Here is a 13978-nt window from a genome sequence, read left to right as displayed (position 1 = left end):
ACATCTCTGTTTCAGTGTAACTTTCTCCTCTCTCAGTGAAGCAGCTCACATTTCAATACACTGTCAGAGATTCAGTGTAGTTTAAACCAGCTAGTGATTCAGTGAGATTTATTATAGTCTGACAGACCCTGAGGCCACGCCTCCCTCACGGAGTCTGACAGACCCTGAGGCCACGCCTCCCTCACGGAGTCTGACAAGACCCTGAGGCCACGCCTCCCTCACGGAGTCTGACAGACAGGCAGCATAATGATTCGGTCACTGAACTTCGGTCCGATACGTGCCATTTTGAATCAGTGTTGGTGTCTGTGTGTGTGTCTGTGTGTGTGTGCGCGTGTGTGTGTCTGTGTGTGTGTGCGCGTGTGTGTGTCTGTGTGTGTTTGGTTCTGTGTGTGTGTCTGTGTGTGTGTGTGTGTGGTTCTGTGTGCTTGTGTGTTTCTGTGCGTGTGTGTTTCTGTGTGTTTCTGTGTGTGTGCGTGTTTCTGTGTGTGTGCGTGTTTCTGTGTGTGTGTGTGTTTCTGTGTGTGTGTGTGTTTCTGTGTGTGTGTGTGTGTGCGTGTTTCTGTGTGTGAATGGAGCTAAAAGCTGCAGTCATTTTCTCTCCCCTCTTTGTGCTCTCTGTATAGAGGCTCAGTTAATAGCTCCAGACCTGAAAGCCTCTTTGCTTCAGTAAAATGTAAGATTACAGCACAGAGGTGTAATAAGGTCTAATGTGTATGCCTTTATTCTAAATACATGAGCGGGTGCAAGCTTGTGTGTGTGTGTGAGAGAGAGAGAGAGAATGGGAGTGAGTGCGTTTGAGAGACAGAAGGAAACTTTTCTTTTTTCATCCAGACTTTAGTTGAAACATGTCCCTTTAATTCTGAGGAAGAGGAGTGTGATGTCCATGCAGTGACAGTCCTAATGGTTTACTCGTCATTCTTCCTCACCCCTTCACCTGTGTGTGTGTGTGTGTGTGTGTGTGTGTAGGGTGTCTCCAGGTAAATGCTACCACCTGTATAACAGCCTGAGGGCGAGTCTTCTGGACAGCTACCAGCTCCCTGAGATCCAGCGCACACCGCTCGAGGAGCTTTGCCTGCAGATTAAGGTTCTCCAACCAGTGTTTTGTTTTATTTTTTAAATAACTACTACGTTTCCTGTGTAGAGAAATAGAGGGATAAAGTCCTGTCTCTCCACCTCTACCATTTAATCTGCACAGTATCTGTGCTGCAGTAATAGCACGCTGTCACCGGTGATGCATCATTAACCTATACGTATGTTACCTCCCTCTGCCACACACACACACACACACAGGTTACACACTCCCCCCGGGCTGTAAGCTGTATGAAAGGAGCTGGAGTTTTCACTCCCGCTCCCGGGTGACAGTGATAGCTGAGTACAAACAAACTAATGCATTAATGGCCGTGTTAATCACACTCTCTACACTCATGAGCAGCATAATGGTGTAATGAGGCCTTTTACTGGTGTCAATTACCACCCTGCTCTCTCTTACACACACACACACACACACACACACACACACACACACAAGGCCCTTTGTGTTCTGATGAGTCATTCGCTGTAATTCTGTGTATTTGGATGGATGTGTTATTTCTGTTCTTGTGTATCCTCAGATCCTGAAATTGGGTCCAATCGCATCATTCCTCAGAAAGACTCTGGACCCACCGTCAGACAGAGCCATCGAGCTGGCTATCACTCACTTAATGGATCTGGTGCGTGTGTGTGTGTGTGTGTGTGTGTGTGTGTGTGTGTGAGAGAGAGAGGGAGTTAGATTAGAGGCTGTATGAGCTGTGAGTGCTACACTTGAGAGAGATGGGACTGAGGGACTCTGGTGGAGGGAAAAAAATGCAAACTGTGTGTGTGTGTGTTTAGAATGCATTGGACCGGAACGAGGAGTTGACTCCGCTGGGTTTTCACCTGGCCCGTTTACCTGTGGAGCCACACATCGGAAAGATGATCCTGTTTGGAGCGCTGCTCGCCTGCCTGGACCCTGTGCTAATCATAGCAGCTAGCCTTAGCTTTAAAGACCCGTTCTCCATACCACTGGTACACACACACACGCTCTCTCTCTCGCTCTCTCTCTCTCACACACACATGCACGCACGCTCTCTCTCTCTCTCTTACACACACACACACACTCTCTCACACAGACAAACACATACACTATCTCTCTCACAGACACACACACTCTCTCTCTCTTACACACACACACACACACACTCTCTCACACAGACACACACGCACTCTCTCTCTTTCTCTCTCTCTCTCTCACACACACACACTCTCTCACTCACACACACACACTTCTACGCACAGCCTTACACTTCTACACTCCCTTATTTAAAAGTGTAGATTTAAAATTATTTTCATTTAAAAATAATTTTATTTTTAAATAAAAATAAAAACATTGAATTCATTATTTAAATGGTCTTTAACAGTCTTGTTAAAATCAATAGTTTTATTATACACACACATGGGTTCAGTTGGCTCACCAATTTTAGACAAATATGTTACTGACCAAAAGTTTGTGCCCCATCTCAGAAGAGTTTATCCTCATTTTAAACTATTTTACTATAATAAGATGTGACGAAATGACAAGCAGAATTATGAAGTGTTCAAATCTGTTCACAACTTGTTGATAAATTCTTCAAAGCTTGTTTTTGCATCGCAGGGGAAGGAAAAAATAGCTGACCAGAGAAGAAAAGTCCTGTCCAAAAACACCAAGAGTGACCACCTGACTGTAGTCAACGCCTTCCGGGTAAATCCTGTGCTTCCTGGAGCTTCTGTTGTATTTCCTCTGGTCTGTGGTGCTGAACACTGTGTTATCTCTCCTCCAGGGCTGGGAGGAAGCCAAGCGGCGTGGTTACAGGTGCGAGCGGGAATACTGCTGGGACAACTTCCTGTCTGCCAACACGCTGCAGGTCAGTCTTCAGCTCTGAACACTTATTTATGTCACTAAACCTTCAGCACCACGACCCGTCTTTGCTTGTTCTTCATAAAGAGTGCGATTGTTCGCGGCTAATTTTCTGTCTCATTAAGGATCAAATGGCACTTTTCCTAATGTCTGTGTCACACAGAGCTCTAGGGCCGCTTTATCGCCATGGCGACCGTATACAGCGCCGTTAACGCTAATGTTGCTGTGAAGTCATTAGGATGTCACACTAGTTCATTATTTATCCCTTCGCCTGCCCTGCTTTTCAAAAGAACGAGGGAAGTGATGTGGCTTGTTGCCGTGAAACCACACGAGGCAATACGCTGTCCTGAAACTGTCCTGTGGTGGAAAACCTGAGACTTCCACAAACTTGTGCTTTAACAGAGCAGTTTCAGTGTTAGTTATTAATGACCGCTGAAGATTCAGTCTTTCATGAAGACTGAAGATTCAGTAGTTTCATGATGTTTGACTGTTTCTTATTTACTACATTCATGTCATAGATTCAGTAAAACGAAAAACTCTCTCTCTCTCTCTGTTTCTCCCTCGGTCTCTCTCTGTCTGCTTGTCTCCCTTTAACCGTCTCTCTCTATCTCTCACTTTCTCTCTGTTTCTCCCTCGGTCTCTCTCTGTCTGCTTGTCTCCCTTTGACCCTCTTTGTGTCTCTCTCTCTCTCTCTCACTTTCTCTCTCTCCCTTTCTCTATCTCTCACTTTCTCTCTATTTCTCTCTCTGTTTTTCCCTCGGTCTTTCTCTGTCTCCTTGTCTCTCTTTGACCCTCTTTGTCTGTCTGTCTCTCTCTCTCTCTCTCTCTCTCTCTCTCTCTCTCTCTCTCTCTCTCTCTCTCTCTCTCTCTCTTTTTTTCTTACTCTCTCTTTTTTTCTTACTCTCTCTCAGATGTTACAGAACATGAAAGGCCAGTTTGCAGAGCATCTCTTGGCCGCTGGATTTGTGAGCAGTAAAGACCCGAAACATCCCGGCGCCAACATCAACTCGGGTAGGTCGAGTCTGACACAGACACTGAAACATCAAAAGGAAAAATGGAGGAGAGGAACGCAGAGCTCAATGCGGTGTGGTGATGGGATAGAATAATGTGGAGTTGATTATGGTGTATGGTCAGACGTAGCGTTTGTGGAACGTGGGGTGTGTTTTATACCATGTTTGATTTTCAGGCCTCGTTATAAACAAAAATGTACTTTGATGGTTGCTAAGCAGCATACAGTTAGATACAATTATCACCTTTCCTTTTGTGTTACTGCTGCTATGGAGCTCCTGACGCATTAAGTGCTAAAAGCTGTGTGTTCCCCCCCACCCCCTTCGCTGTGTTTGTCTCTCTCTTTACACACACACACTCTCTCTTCCTCCACCTCTCCCTGCCATCTTCCCCTGTATCCATGTTACGATAATGGGCCACTTTCACTGATGATACATTAGTGCTTCTCACAGACACATCAGAACACACACACACACACACACACACACACCCCGCTCTGCAGTTTGTGTATGCCATATTCAGGGATTAAGGAATTAAGCACAGGGTAAGCTACTGTAGGAAAATAAACGATGATGATGATGATGATGAAGGGATGCTGAATTGCTGGAGTTGTAATCAGGGACCACAGTAAAGTGCTGAAGTGGCCACTGTTCATCACTGATCATCACTTGTGCTCTCCTTTATTCTTCTGTTTCTCTGTTCTTTTTCGCACAGAAAACGAGAAGCTGTTGAAGGCTGTGATTGTGGCTGGTTTGTACCCCAAAGTGGCCAAGATTCGCCCGAGCCACCACAAGAAGAGACCCATGTAGGTGCAGCAAGGCTCCGTTTATTTATTTATTTATTTTAAAGCATGAGCTATTTGCAAACATCAACTTTTAGAAGTGTTTATTAATGAGGGGGTGCATGTGTGGGGGTGGGTATGTCTTGACAGTGTATGTGTGTGAGTGTGTGTGTTGAGGTGGGGTGTGTGTGTGTCTGTGTGTGTGTTGAGGGGGTGTGTCTGTGTGTGTGTTGAGAGGGTGTGTCTGTGTGTGGGTGGGGGGGTCGAGGGTGGGGGTGTGTTGAGGGTGTGTGTGCTGTGTGTGTGAGTGTGTTGAGGGGTGTGTGTGTGTGTGTGAGTGTGTTGAGGGGGTGTGTCTGTGTGTGTTGAGGGGGTGTGTCTGTGTGTGTTGAGGGGGTGTGTCTGTGTGTGTTGAGGGGGTGTGTCTGTGTGTGTTGAGGGGGTGTGTCTGTGTGTGTTGAGGGGGTGTGTCTGTGTGTGTTGAGGGGGTGTGTCTGTGTGTGTTGAGGGGGTGTGTCTGTGTGTGTTGAGGGGGTGTGTCTGTGTGTGTTGAGGGGGTGTGTCTGTGTGTGTTGAGGGGGTATGTGTGTGTGTTGAGGGGGTGTGTGTGTTGAGGGGGTGTGTGTGTGTGTGTGTTGAGGGTGTGTGTGTTGAGGGTGTGTGTGTGTGTGTGTTGAGGGTGTGTGTGTTGAGGGTGTGTGTGTTGAGTGTGTGTGTTGAGGGTGTGTGTGTTGAGGGTGTGTGTGTGTGTGTTGAGGGTGTGTGTGTGTGTGTGTTGAGGGGGTGTGTGTGTGTGTTGAGGGGGTGTGTGTGTGTTGAGGGGGTGTGTGTGTGTGTTGAGGGGGTGTGTGTGTGTGTTGAGGGGGTGTGTGTGTGTGTTGAGGGGGTGTGTGTGTGTGTTGAGGGGGTGTGTGTGTGTGTTGAGGGGGTGTGTGTGTGTTGAGGGGGTGTGTGTGTGTTGAGGGGGTGTGTGTGTGTTGAGGGTGTGTGTGTGTGTTGAGGGGGTGTGTGTGTGTGTTGAGGGTGTGTGTGTGTTGAGGGTGTGTGTGTGTGTTGAGGGTGTGTGTGTGTGTGTTGAGGGTGTGTGTGTGTGTGTTGAGGGGGTGTGTGTGTTGAGGGTGTGTGTGTGTTGAGGGGGTGTGTGTGTGTGTGTTGAGGGTGTGTGTGTGTGTTGAGGGGGTGTGTGTGTGTGTGTGTTGAGGGGGTGTATGTGTGTGTGTGTGTTGTGTGTTGAGGGTGTGTGTGTTGAGGGGGTGGGGGTGTGTGTGTTGTGGGGGTGTGTGTGTGTTGAGGGGGTGTGTGTGTTGAGGGGGTATGTGTGTGTGTTGAGGGTGTGTGTGTGTGTGTGTGTGTGTGTTGAGTGTGTGTGTGTGTTGAGTGTGTGTGTGTTGAGTGTGTGTGTGTGTTGAGTGTGTGTGTGTGTTGAGGGGGTGTGTGTTGAGGGGGTGTGTCTGTGTGTGTTGAGGGGGTGTGTCTGTGTGTGTTGAGGGGGTGTGTCTGTGTGTGTTGAGGGGGTGTGTCTGTGTGTGTTGAGGGGGTGTGTCTGTGTGTGTTGAGGGGGTGTGTCTGTGTGTGTGTTGAGGGTGTGTGTGTGTTGAGGGTGTGTGTGTGTGTGTGTTGAGGGTGTGTGTGTGTGTTGAGGGTGTGTGTGTGTGTGTGTGTTGAGGGTGTGTGTGTGTGTTGAGGGTGTGTGTGTGTGTTGAGGGTGTGTGTGTGTGTTGAGGGTGTGTGTGTGTGTTGAGGGGGTGTGTGTGTGTGTGTTGAGGGGGTGTGTGTGTGTGTTGAGGGGGTGTGTGTGTGTGTTGAGGGGGTGTGTGTGTGTGTTGAGGGTTGTGTCTGTTGTGTTGTGGGGTGTGGCTGTGTGTGTTGAGGGGTATGTGTTGTGTTGAGGGTGGGTGTGTGTGTGTGTTGAGGGGTGTGTGGTGGTTTGAGGTGTAGGTGGTGTGTGTTGAGGGTGTTGTGTGGTGTGTGTGTTTGGGTTGGTGTGTTGAGGGTTGTTGTGTGTGTTGAGTGTGTTGGTTGATGTGGTTGTTTGAGGGGGTTGTGGGTTGTGTTGAGGGGTGTTGTGTGTGTTGAGGGGTGTGTGTGTGTGTTGAGGGGTGTGGTGTGGGTGTGTGGTTGAGGTGGTGTGTGTGTTGTGTGGTTGTGTGTGTGAGGTGTGTGTGTGTGTGTTGGGGGGGTGTGTGTGTGTGTGTGTTGAGGGGGTGTGTGTGTGTGTGTGTGTGTTGAGGGGGTGTGTGTGTGTGTGTTGAGGGGGTGTGTGTGTGTGTGTGTTGAGGGGGTGTGTGTGTGTGTGTTGAGGGGGTGTGTGTGTGTGTGTGTGTTGAGGGGGTGTGTGTGTGTGGGTGTTGAGGGGGTGTGTGTGTGTGTTGAGGGGGTGTGTGTGTGTTGAGTGTGTGTGTGTGTTGAGGGGGTGGGGGTGTGTGTGTTGAGGGAGTGTGTGTGTGTGTTGAGGGAGTGTGTGTGTGTGTTGAGGGTGTGTGTGTGTGTTGAGGGGGTGTGTGTGTGTTGAGGGGGTGTGTGTGTGTTGAGGGGGTGTGTTGAGGGGGTGTGTGCGTGTGTTGAGGGTGTGTGTGTGCGTGTGTTGAGGGTGTGTGTGTGTGTGTTGAGGGGGTATGTGTTGAGGGTGGGTGTGTGTGTGTGTTGAGTGTGTGTGTGTGTGTGTGTGTTGAGGGTGTGTGTGTGTGTTGAGTGTGTGTTGAGGGTGTGTGTTGAGGGTGTGTGTTGAGGGTGTGTGTGTGTGTGTTGAGTGTGTGTTGAGTGTGTGTGTGTTGAGTGTGTGTGTTGAGTGTGTGTGTTGAGGGGTGTGTGTGTGTGTGTGTGTTGAGGGGTGTGTGTGTGTGTGTGTTGAGGGGGTGTGTGTGTGTGTTGAGGGGGTGTGTGTGTGTGTTGAGGGGGTGTGTGTGTGTGTGTGTTGAGGGGTGTGTGTGTGTGTGTGTTGAGGGGGTGTGTGTGTGTGTGTTGAGGGGGTGTGTGTGTGTGTGTTGAGGGGGTGTGTGTGTGTGTGTGTTGAGGGGGTGTGTGTGTGTGTTGAGGGGGGGTGTGTGTGTGTGTTGAGGGAGGGTGTGTGTGTGGGTGTTGAGGGGGTGTGTGTGTGTGTTGAGGGGGTGTGTGTGTGTTGAGTGTGTGTGTGTGTTGAGGGAGTGTGTGTGTGTGTTGAGGGAGTGTGTGTGTGTGTTGAGGGAGTGTGTGTGTGTGTTGAGGGAGTGTGTGTGTGTTGAGGGAGTGTGTGTGTGTGTTGAGGGGGTGTGTCTGTGTGTGTTGAGGGGGTGTGTGTGTGTTGAGGGGGTGTGTTGAGGGGGTGTGTGCGTGTGTTGAGGGTGTGTGTGTGCGTGTGTTGAGGGTGTGTGTGTGTGCGTGTGTTGAGGGTGTGTGTGTGTGTGTGTGTGCGTGTGTTGAGGGTGTGTGTGTGTGTGTGTGTGCGTGTGTTGAGGGTGTGTGTGTGTGTGTGTGTGTGCGCGTGTGTTGAGGGTGTGTGTGTGCGTGTGTTGAGGGTGTGTGTGTGTGTGTGCGTGTGTTGAGGGTGTGTGTGTGTGTGTGTGTGTGTTGAGGGTGTGTGTGTGTGTGTGTGTGTGTTGAGGGTGTGTGTGTGTGTGTGTGTGTGTTGAGGGTGTGTGTGTGTGTGTGTGCGTGTGTTGAGGGTGTGTGTGTGCGTGTGTTGAGGGTGTGTGTGTGTGTGTGCGTGTGTTGAGGGTGTGTGTGTGTGTGTGTGTGTGTTGAGGGTGTGTGTGTGTGTGTGTGTGTGTGTTGAGGGTGTGTGTGTGTGTGTGTGTGTTGAGGGTGTGTGTGTGTGTGTGTTTTCAGGGTTCATTTGAACATATTTGAGCATTTAAGCTCTCAGAACACTTTAAAATGATGAGCTACAATTTTATAGCTGTGTTTAAGGTGAGAAGGTAACATGAGAGCAGCTCAGCATCTCCACTCAGCATCTCTGGAGATTTGTTAATGTACTGTGTGTGTGTGTGTGTGTGTGTGTGTGTGTGTGTGTGTGTGTGTGTGTGTGTGTGTGTGTGTGTGTGTGTGTGTGTGTGTGTGTGTGTGTGTGTGTGTGTGTGTGTGTGTGTGTGTGTGTGTGTGTCCCTGCCCATAGACCAGCAAAGGTGTACACCAAAGCTGATGGGAAGGTCTGTATACATCCTAAATCTGTCAACTCCGAGGAGTCGCAGTTCCACTACACCTGGCTCATCTATCACTTAAAGATGCGAACCACCAGTGTGAGTGTCTATATATACACACACACACACACACACACACACACACACAGAGCATATAAATAAATGTATCACAGGTTATCTAAAGTTGACAGAATTTTCTTCCCCCCTCTATTTGAACGGCGAGCCTCGTTATTTAGTCGGTGTTTATTGAGCAGGACGACGGTCACTGAGGCTTCTGAAAGCCACTCAGGCCGCAGTTCAAGAAAAACACCATGTTTTATTCAGAACCTGTCTGCCTTTCAACTCCTGGCTCTCCAAAGCCTCATCTCACATCAAAGCTGCAATCCCAATCCAAGAGCCCAGACTACCCCAAACTCCACCACCACCCCCACCCCCCCTCCCTCTCTCTGTCTCTCTCTCTCTCTCTCTCCCCCCCCCTCTCTCTCCCCCCCCCCCTCTCTCTCTCTCTCCCCCCCCCTCTCTCTCTCTCTCCCCCATCTCTCTCTCTCCCCCTCACTCTCTCTCTCTCTCTCTCTCTCTCTCTCCCTCTCTCCCCCTCTCCCCCCCTCTCTCTCTCTCCCACTCTTGCACCCTGCTCTCTTTAACTTTCTTTTGCTGTCCCACAATCTCTCTCCCTCTTGCTGCCTGTTGCTTGTTTTCTCTCTCTCTCTCTCTCTCTCTCTCTCTCTCTCTCTCCCTTTCCCTCTCCCGCCCTCTCTCCTGCCTGAGGACATCTTTCTTTAGAAAAGATAATGTCCTCCCTACATGGCTTTTTTTCCTAACCACTCAGCCAGGTAGAGCTTTTGAGAGAGCAGAAGAGTGTTAGCAGGTTTGGATGTGTTTCAGCTTAGACACTGGAACAGAGCCAGGAGAATGCAGCAGTCTGACTGTCCAGGACGTACAGACAGAGTGAGAGAGTGAAGAGAGAGACCGATAGAGACAGACATATAGACAGACAGACGGACAGACAAAAAAAGAGAACGAGATATTGATGATGAGAACGGAGAGACTTGAGTGTGTGTGTGAATTAGAGAGAGAGTGAGTGAGTGGTTATTGTCAGACAGGGAGGAGATTGAGAGTCGCAGACAGACGAGTGAAAAGTGATTTAGATGGCAGAAGAGAGAGGCATGAAATGACAGCTGAGTGATGCCACAGGAGACCGATATTAGAGGAATGAACTGAGAGAGAGAGAGAGAGAGAGAGAGATTTCTGTCCTCACTGAAAACTTCTCCACATCACCAGGTACATATGCTTTGTTTCATTTTTTTTTTTTTTCTTTTTTTTTAAAGAAATATTCCCATTTATATGGAGTGTCCACCCTACAGGTCCCTGCACGGAGCGTTACCATAGAAACGCTAACGCAATCGAACAGCCGTTCGGACGGATGTGCAGCTGCACTACAGTGAAAGAAAACGCATTAACACCCAGTGAGCAGCGCTGTGTTAGAAAAACACACAAACTAATCACCAGCTGTAGTGTATTTCATCTCCACTCCTGTCCCTGTAGAGCGCTGCTGGATGCTGATTCCTCCAGACGCCACACACACACACACACACACACACACACACCTATTTCACATGTAGTGAGAGGCTTGATAGAAAATGAACAGCACACCTACTCCAGCTCCTCCTGTTCATTCTTCTTACACACACACACACTGTGTCCAATCTGTCTGTGTAACTGTGTGAGAAAATGAGAACGTGGGACTGAGGATAAAGATTCCTCCTGCAATCTGAGTGGACCGTACACCCAGAAATGATTGATTTCTCTCTCTCTCTCTCTCTCTCTCTCTCTCTCTCACTCACTCACACACTCACACACTCTTTCTCTTATCTCTCATTTTTTCACCCTACCTTGCCCATCCGTTCTCGTCTCTCTCTCTTCCTCTCTCTCTTTCTACCGTCAATTCAATTATTTTTCTTTCTCTCCCTCCATCTGTTTTTTCTTCTATTTTCTCTCTCCGTCTTTGTCTGCCGTTCACCATCATGCCATTCACATTGTCTTCCCACTTTCTATCTCTTTCTGTTCTTTCTCTTTCTTTTATCTCCTGTTCTTTCACTCTACCTTGCCCATCCTTTTTTCTTGTCTCTCTCTCTCTCTCTCTCTCTCTCTCTCTCCTGCAGATCTTCCTGTATGACTGCACTGAGGTGTCTCCGTTCTCTCTGCTCTTCTTTGGTGGTGATATCTCCATCCAGAAGGATCAGGAGCAGGAGACCATCGCAGTGGACGAATGGATCGTCTTCCAGTCTCCTGCTCGCATCGCTAACCTGGTCAAGGTCAGCACACGCGCACACACACACACGCACACACACACACACACACACGCACACTTAGTTGGAATTTCCACTGTTGTGTGATCGCTCAGAAGCGGCTTGTTTACATCCTGAGGAGTGAGAGAGTTGAATGTAAGTGAGAAAAATCCCACACAGGACAAACTACTGGTCTTTATTTAGTGAGAATACAAACCGAAAATATTTCCATGCCAATATTCTAATCCTGTACTACACTATAAGTGTGAGGTATTAAAGGAGTTACTTGTGCTTTGACATTTCATCCTGATCCTTTCAGAGCCTGAAGAAGGAGCTGGATCTGCTGCTGGAGGAGAAAATCAAGCGACCGCGTCCCGTAGACTGGAGCGACCGAACCTCCAAAGACTGTGCCGTGATCTCGGCCATCATCGACCTCATCACCACTCAGGAGAGCGCCACGTCTTCACACGAGCCGTATTGGAAAAGCCGCCAGAGCTGGGACTAGAACGCTTCACACTGAACGCTAACACTTACTATAATATGCACACAGTGCGAGAGCAAGAGAGACTCATCACAGGTTCTCCTTAAATCATTAACACATTTCACTATAAACATCATAATAAAGTTGGATAAAACTCTGATCACATGACTTTTATTAGCGTTAGCCACGTCGGCACGGTCACAGTCACGCTAACGTAAGAACGCCGCGATTCTTCTCGGTGGATTTCAGGCAGTCAGATGAACCTGATCTCCATCTCAGAAGATCTTTGTCTCCTTTATACCGCATCGCTGATGAGTTCTGCATGCTGATTCTGATCCATTTTAAAGCTCAGCAGCTCTGACAGACTTATAATCACAGATTTATATTATTGAGCTCATTATGGTTTCTGTGTAACAACTTGGATGATGGACACGTCATGTAAATCTCCACGTAGAGCTGCACAGGGTCATGAGGAACCTGGAGATTATTACATGCACACACACACAATTTAGAGGTGCCAGTCAGACCACTAGGCATGTGATTGGACTAGAAGAGGAAACTGGAGATCCTGGAGGAAATCCCTGAAGTACTGGGAGAACATGCAAACCTCCTCTTTTCTCTACAGATGTGTGGACTATGCTTTTTTTTATTTTTATTAAATAAATAAATAAATAAATATAAATGCACACACACACACGTTACACATTCACTTCATTCTCTCACTGACTACCGCACCTCTCACTTTCTAGACTGAGTGTGTATAATGTGTGTAATCTGTACACTCCATGTTAACACCGCGAGGTAAAAATCTGCTGTTTACAAAAAAGAATTCAAACTCATGACCCTCTGCGTCACGCTGAATTATTAAAGCACACTACAGTCTTCTGCACTGTAAGTCATGCATCTGAACACAACACACACACACACACAAAAACACACAAACACGAGTGAGACGAACCCAAACCTATTTATGCAGTATGTTTGTTACAGGTTACAGGATGACACTGAGGCTGTCTCAGAGTTAGTATTTACATTACATACAGATCAGATCATTCAGCGTGTGGTGGTGTTTTTTTTCCTCCCTGAGCTCCAATTCACATCAGGATTCAGTCCGTAAACGTTCCTTCATTTGAACCTGTTTCTGAAGCTGTATCATCAGTGACGAATCCGTGTGAAGCGCCACTTGAACGTCTGTGTATCTGTCCATTTTTTTTTTTTTTTTTGAGGGAGAGAGAGAGAGAGAGTTGGAGTTGGGTGAGAGAGAGTGAGAGAGAGAGTTGGAGGTGGGTGAGAGAGAGAGTTGGAGGAGGGTGGGAGAGCGAAAGAGAGAGAGAGAGAGTTGGAGTGGGGTGAGAGCGAGAGAGAGAGTTGGAGGGGGGTGAGAGAGAGAGAGTTGGAGTGGGGTGAGAGAGCGAAAGAGAGAGAGTTGGAGGGGGGGTGAGAGAGAAAGAGAGAGTTGGAGGGGGGTGAGAGAGAGAAAGAGAGAGAGTTGGAGGGGGGTGAGAAAGAGAGAGTTGGAGGGGGGTGAGAAAGAGAGAGAGTTGGAGGGGGGTGAGAAAGAGAGAGAGTTGGAGGGGGTGAGAGAGAGAAAGAGAGAGAGAGAGCTGAAGTGCAGCTTTTGATCTTTAGGTTGATGATAAAAGCTGTTATATAAGAGAAGAGATTTTACACACGACAGCTCATCATCCTGCTCTGAGCTTTATGCAAATTGGTGTCTGTTAAATCTCCGCTTGAGCCGTTGATATGTTGTGTGTGTATTTATACTTATATATTTCTTTTTTCTAACTACAAACCTTCCCTGAGCCCTTAAATCTGTTCTGTCATTATTTATTTACAACTAGATTCTATACAGTTTGTGCAGGTAAATGTTGTGTGTGTGCTGTTTGTTTTGTGGTGTTTGTGTTGGTGTGGTGGTTGTCTGGTAGTGTATTGTTTGTGTTTGTGGTGGTGTGGTGTTTGTGTTGGTGTGTTGTGTTAATGAGAAGCTTCTCCATAAGTGCAGTTAACACTCAATCACCAGTGAGTGAATTGTGGCTTGGAGTCTTCTGTTTGTTGGACGTTGAGCTGCTCATGGTAAGAGGTCACGTGTGTTAGCTCAGGGGTGTCAACCTGCTTCAGACTTACATCATCATCATCATCATCATCATCATCATCAATAATCAACATCAGAGGTTTCACCTGAAGCTCAGTCCTGGAACCTGGAACCAGGACGATGCGTAATAAAGCTGCATTAATGAACCCAAAATATTCATGTTCATTTACACCCTTTTGTTGTAAATCCTCTAAATGAGATCAACATTTCCCTATATTTATATAGTAGGTTGTGATTAAAATTAAAATCATTAGTACATTTCGTCAGTAGCCGAGTTTATTGCTCTCTTCTGCCCCCTGGTG

At 47.7% G+C, this 13978-nt stretch overlaps 2 protein-coding genes across 2 annotated transcripts in view; one reads left to right on the top strand and one right to left on the bottom strand.

The window, feature by feature from the left end:
• Positions 1-11744, top strand: part of dhx36 (DEAH (Asp-Glu-Ala-His) box polypeptide 36) — a 29915-nt gene extending 18171 nt beyond the window's left edge. Inside the window, exons 16-25 of the mRNA XM_060878352.1 lie at positions 967-1084; positions 1611-1709; positions 1870-2043; positions 2669-2755; positions 2835-2918; positions 3823-3922; positions 4634-4724; positions 8791-8914; positions 10978-11130; positions 11423-11744. Coding sequence (XP_060734335.1) covers positions 967-1084; positions 1611-1709; positions 1870-2043; positions 2669-2755; positions 2835-2918; positions 3823-3922; positions 4634-4724; positions 8791-8914; positions 10978-11130; positions 11423-11608 — 1216 coding nt within the window. The 3' untranslated portion in view covers positions 11609-11744. The remainder of the gene's footprint in view (positions 1-966; positions 1085-1610; positions 1710-1869; positions 2044-2668; positions 2756-2834; positions 2919-3822; positions 3923-4633; positions 4725-8790; positions 8915-10977; positions 11131-11422) is intronic.
• Positions 11745-12532: 788 nt separating this feature from the next.
• The window catches only part of LOC132851454 (rho guanine nucleotide exchange factor 26-like), a 47265-nt gene continuing 45819 nt past the window's right edge, over positions 12533-13978 (bottom strand). Inside the window, exon 15 of the mRNA XM_060878353.1 lies at positions 12533-13978. This exon is cut by the window's right edge and continues 937 nt beyond it. The gene's annotated coding sequence lies outside the window, so the exon portion shown is untranslated.

This window comes from Tachysurus vachellii, chromosome 9, assembly GCF_030014155.1.
Source record: "Tachysurus vachellii isolate PV-2020 chromosome 9, HZAU_Pvac_v1, whole genome shotgun sequence".
NCBI classification, from domain to species: domain Eukaryota; kingdom Metazoa; phylum Chordata; class Actinopteri; order Siluriformes; family Bagridae; genus Tachysurus; species Tachysurus vachellii.
This window is presented reverse-complemented; position numbering and strand designations above follow the sequence as displayed.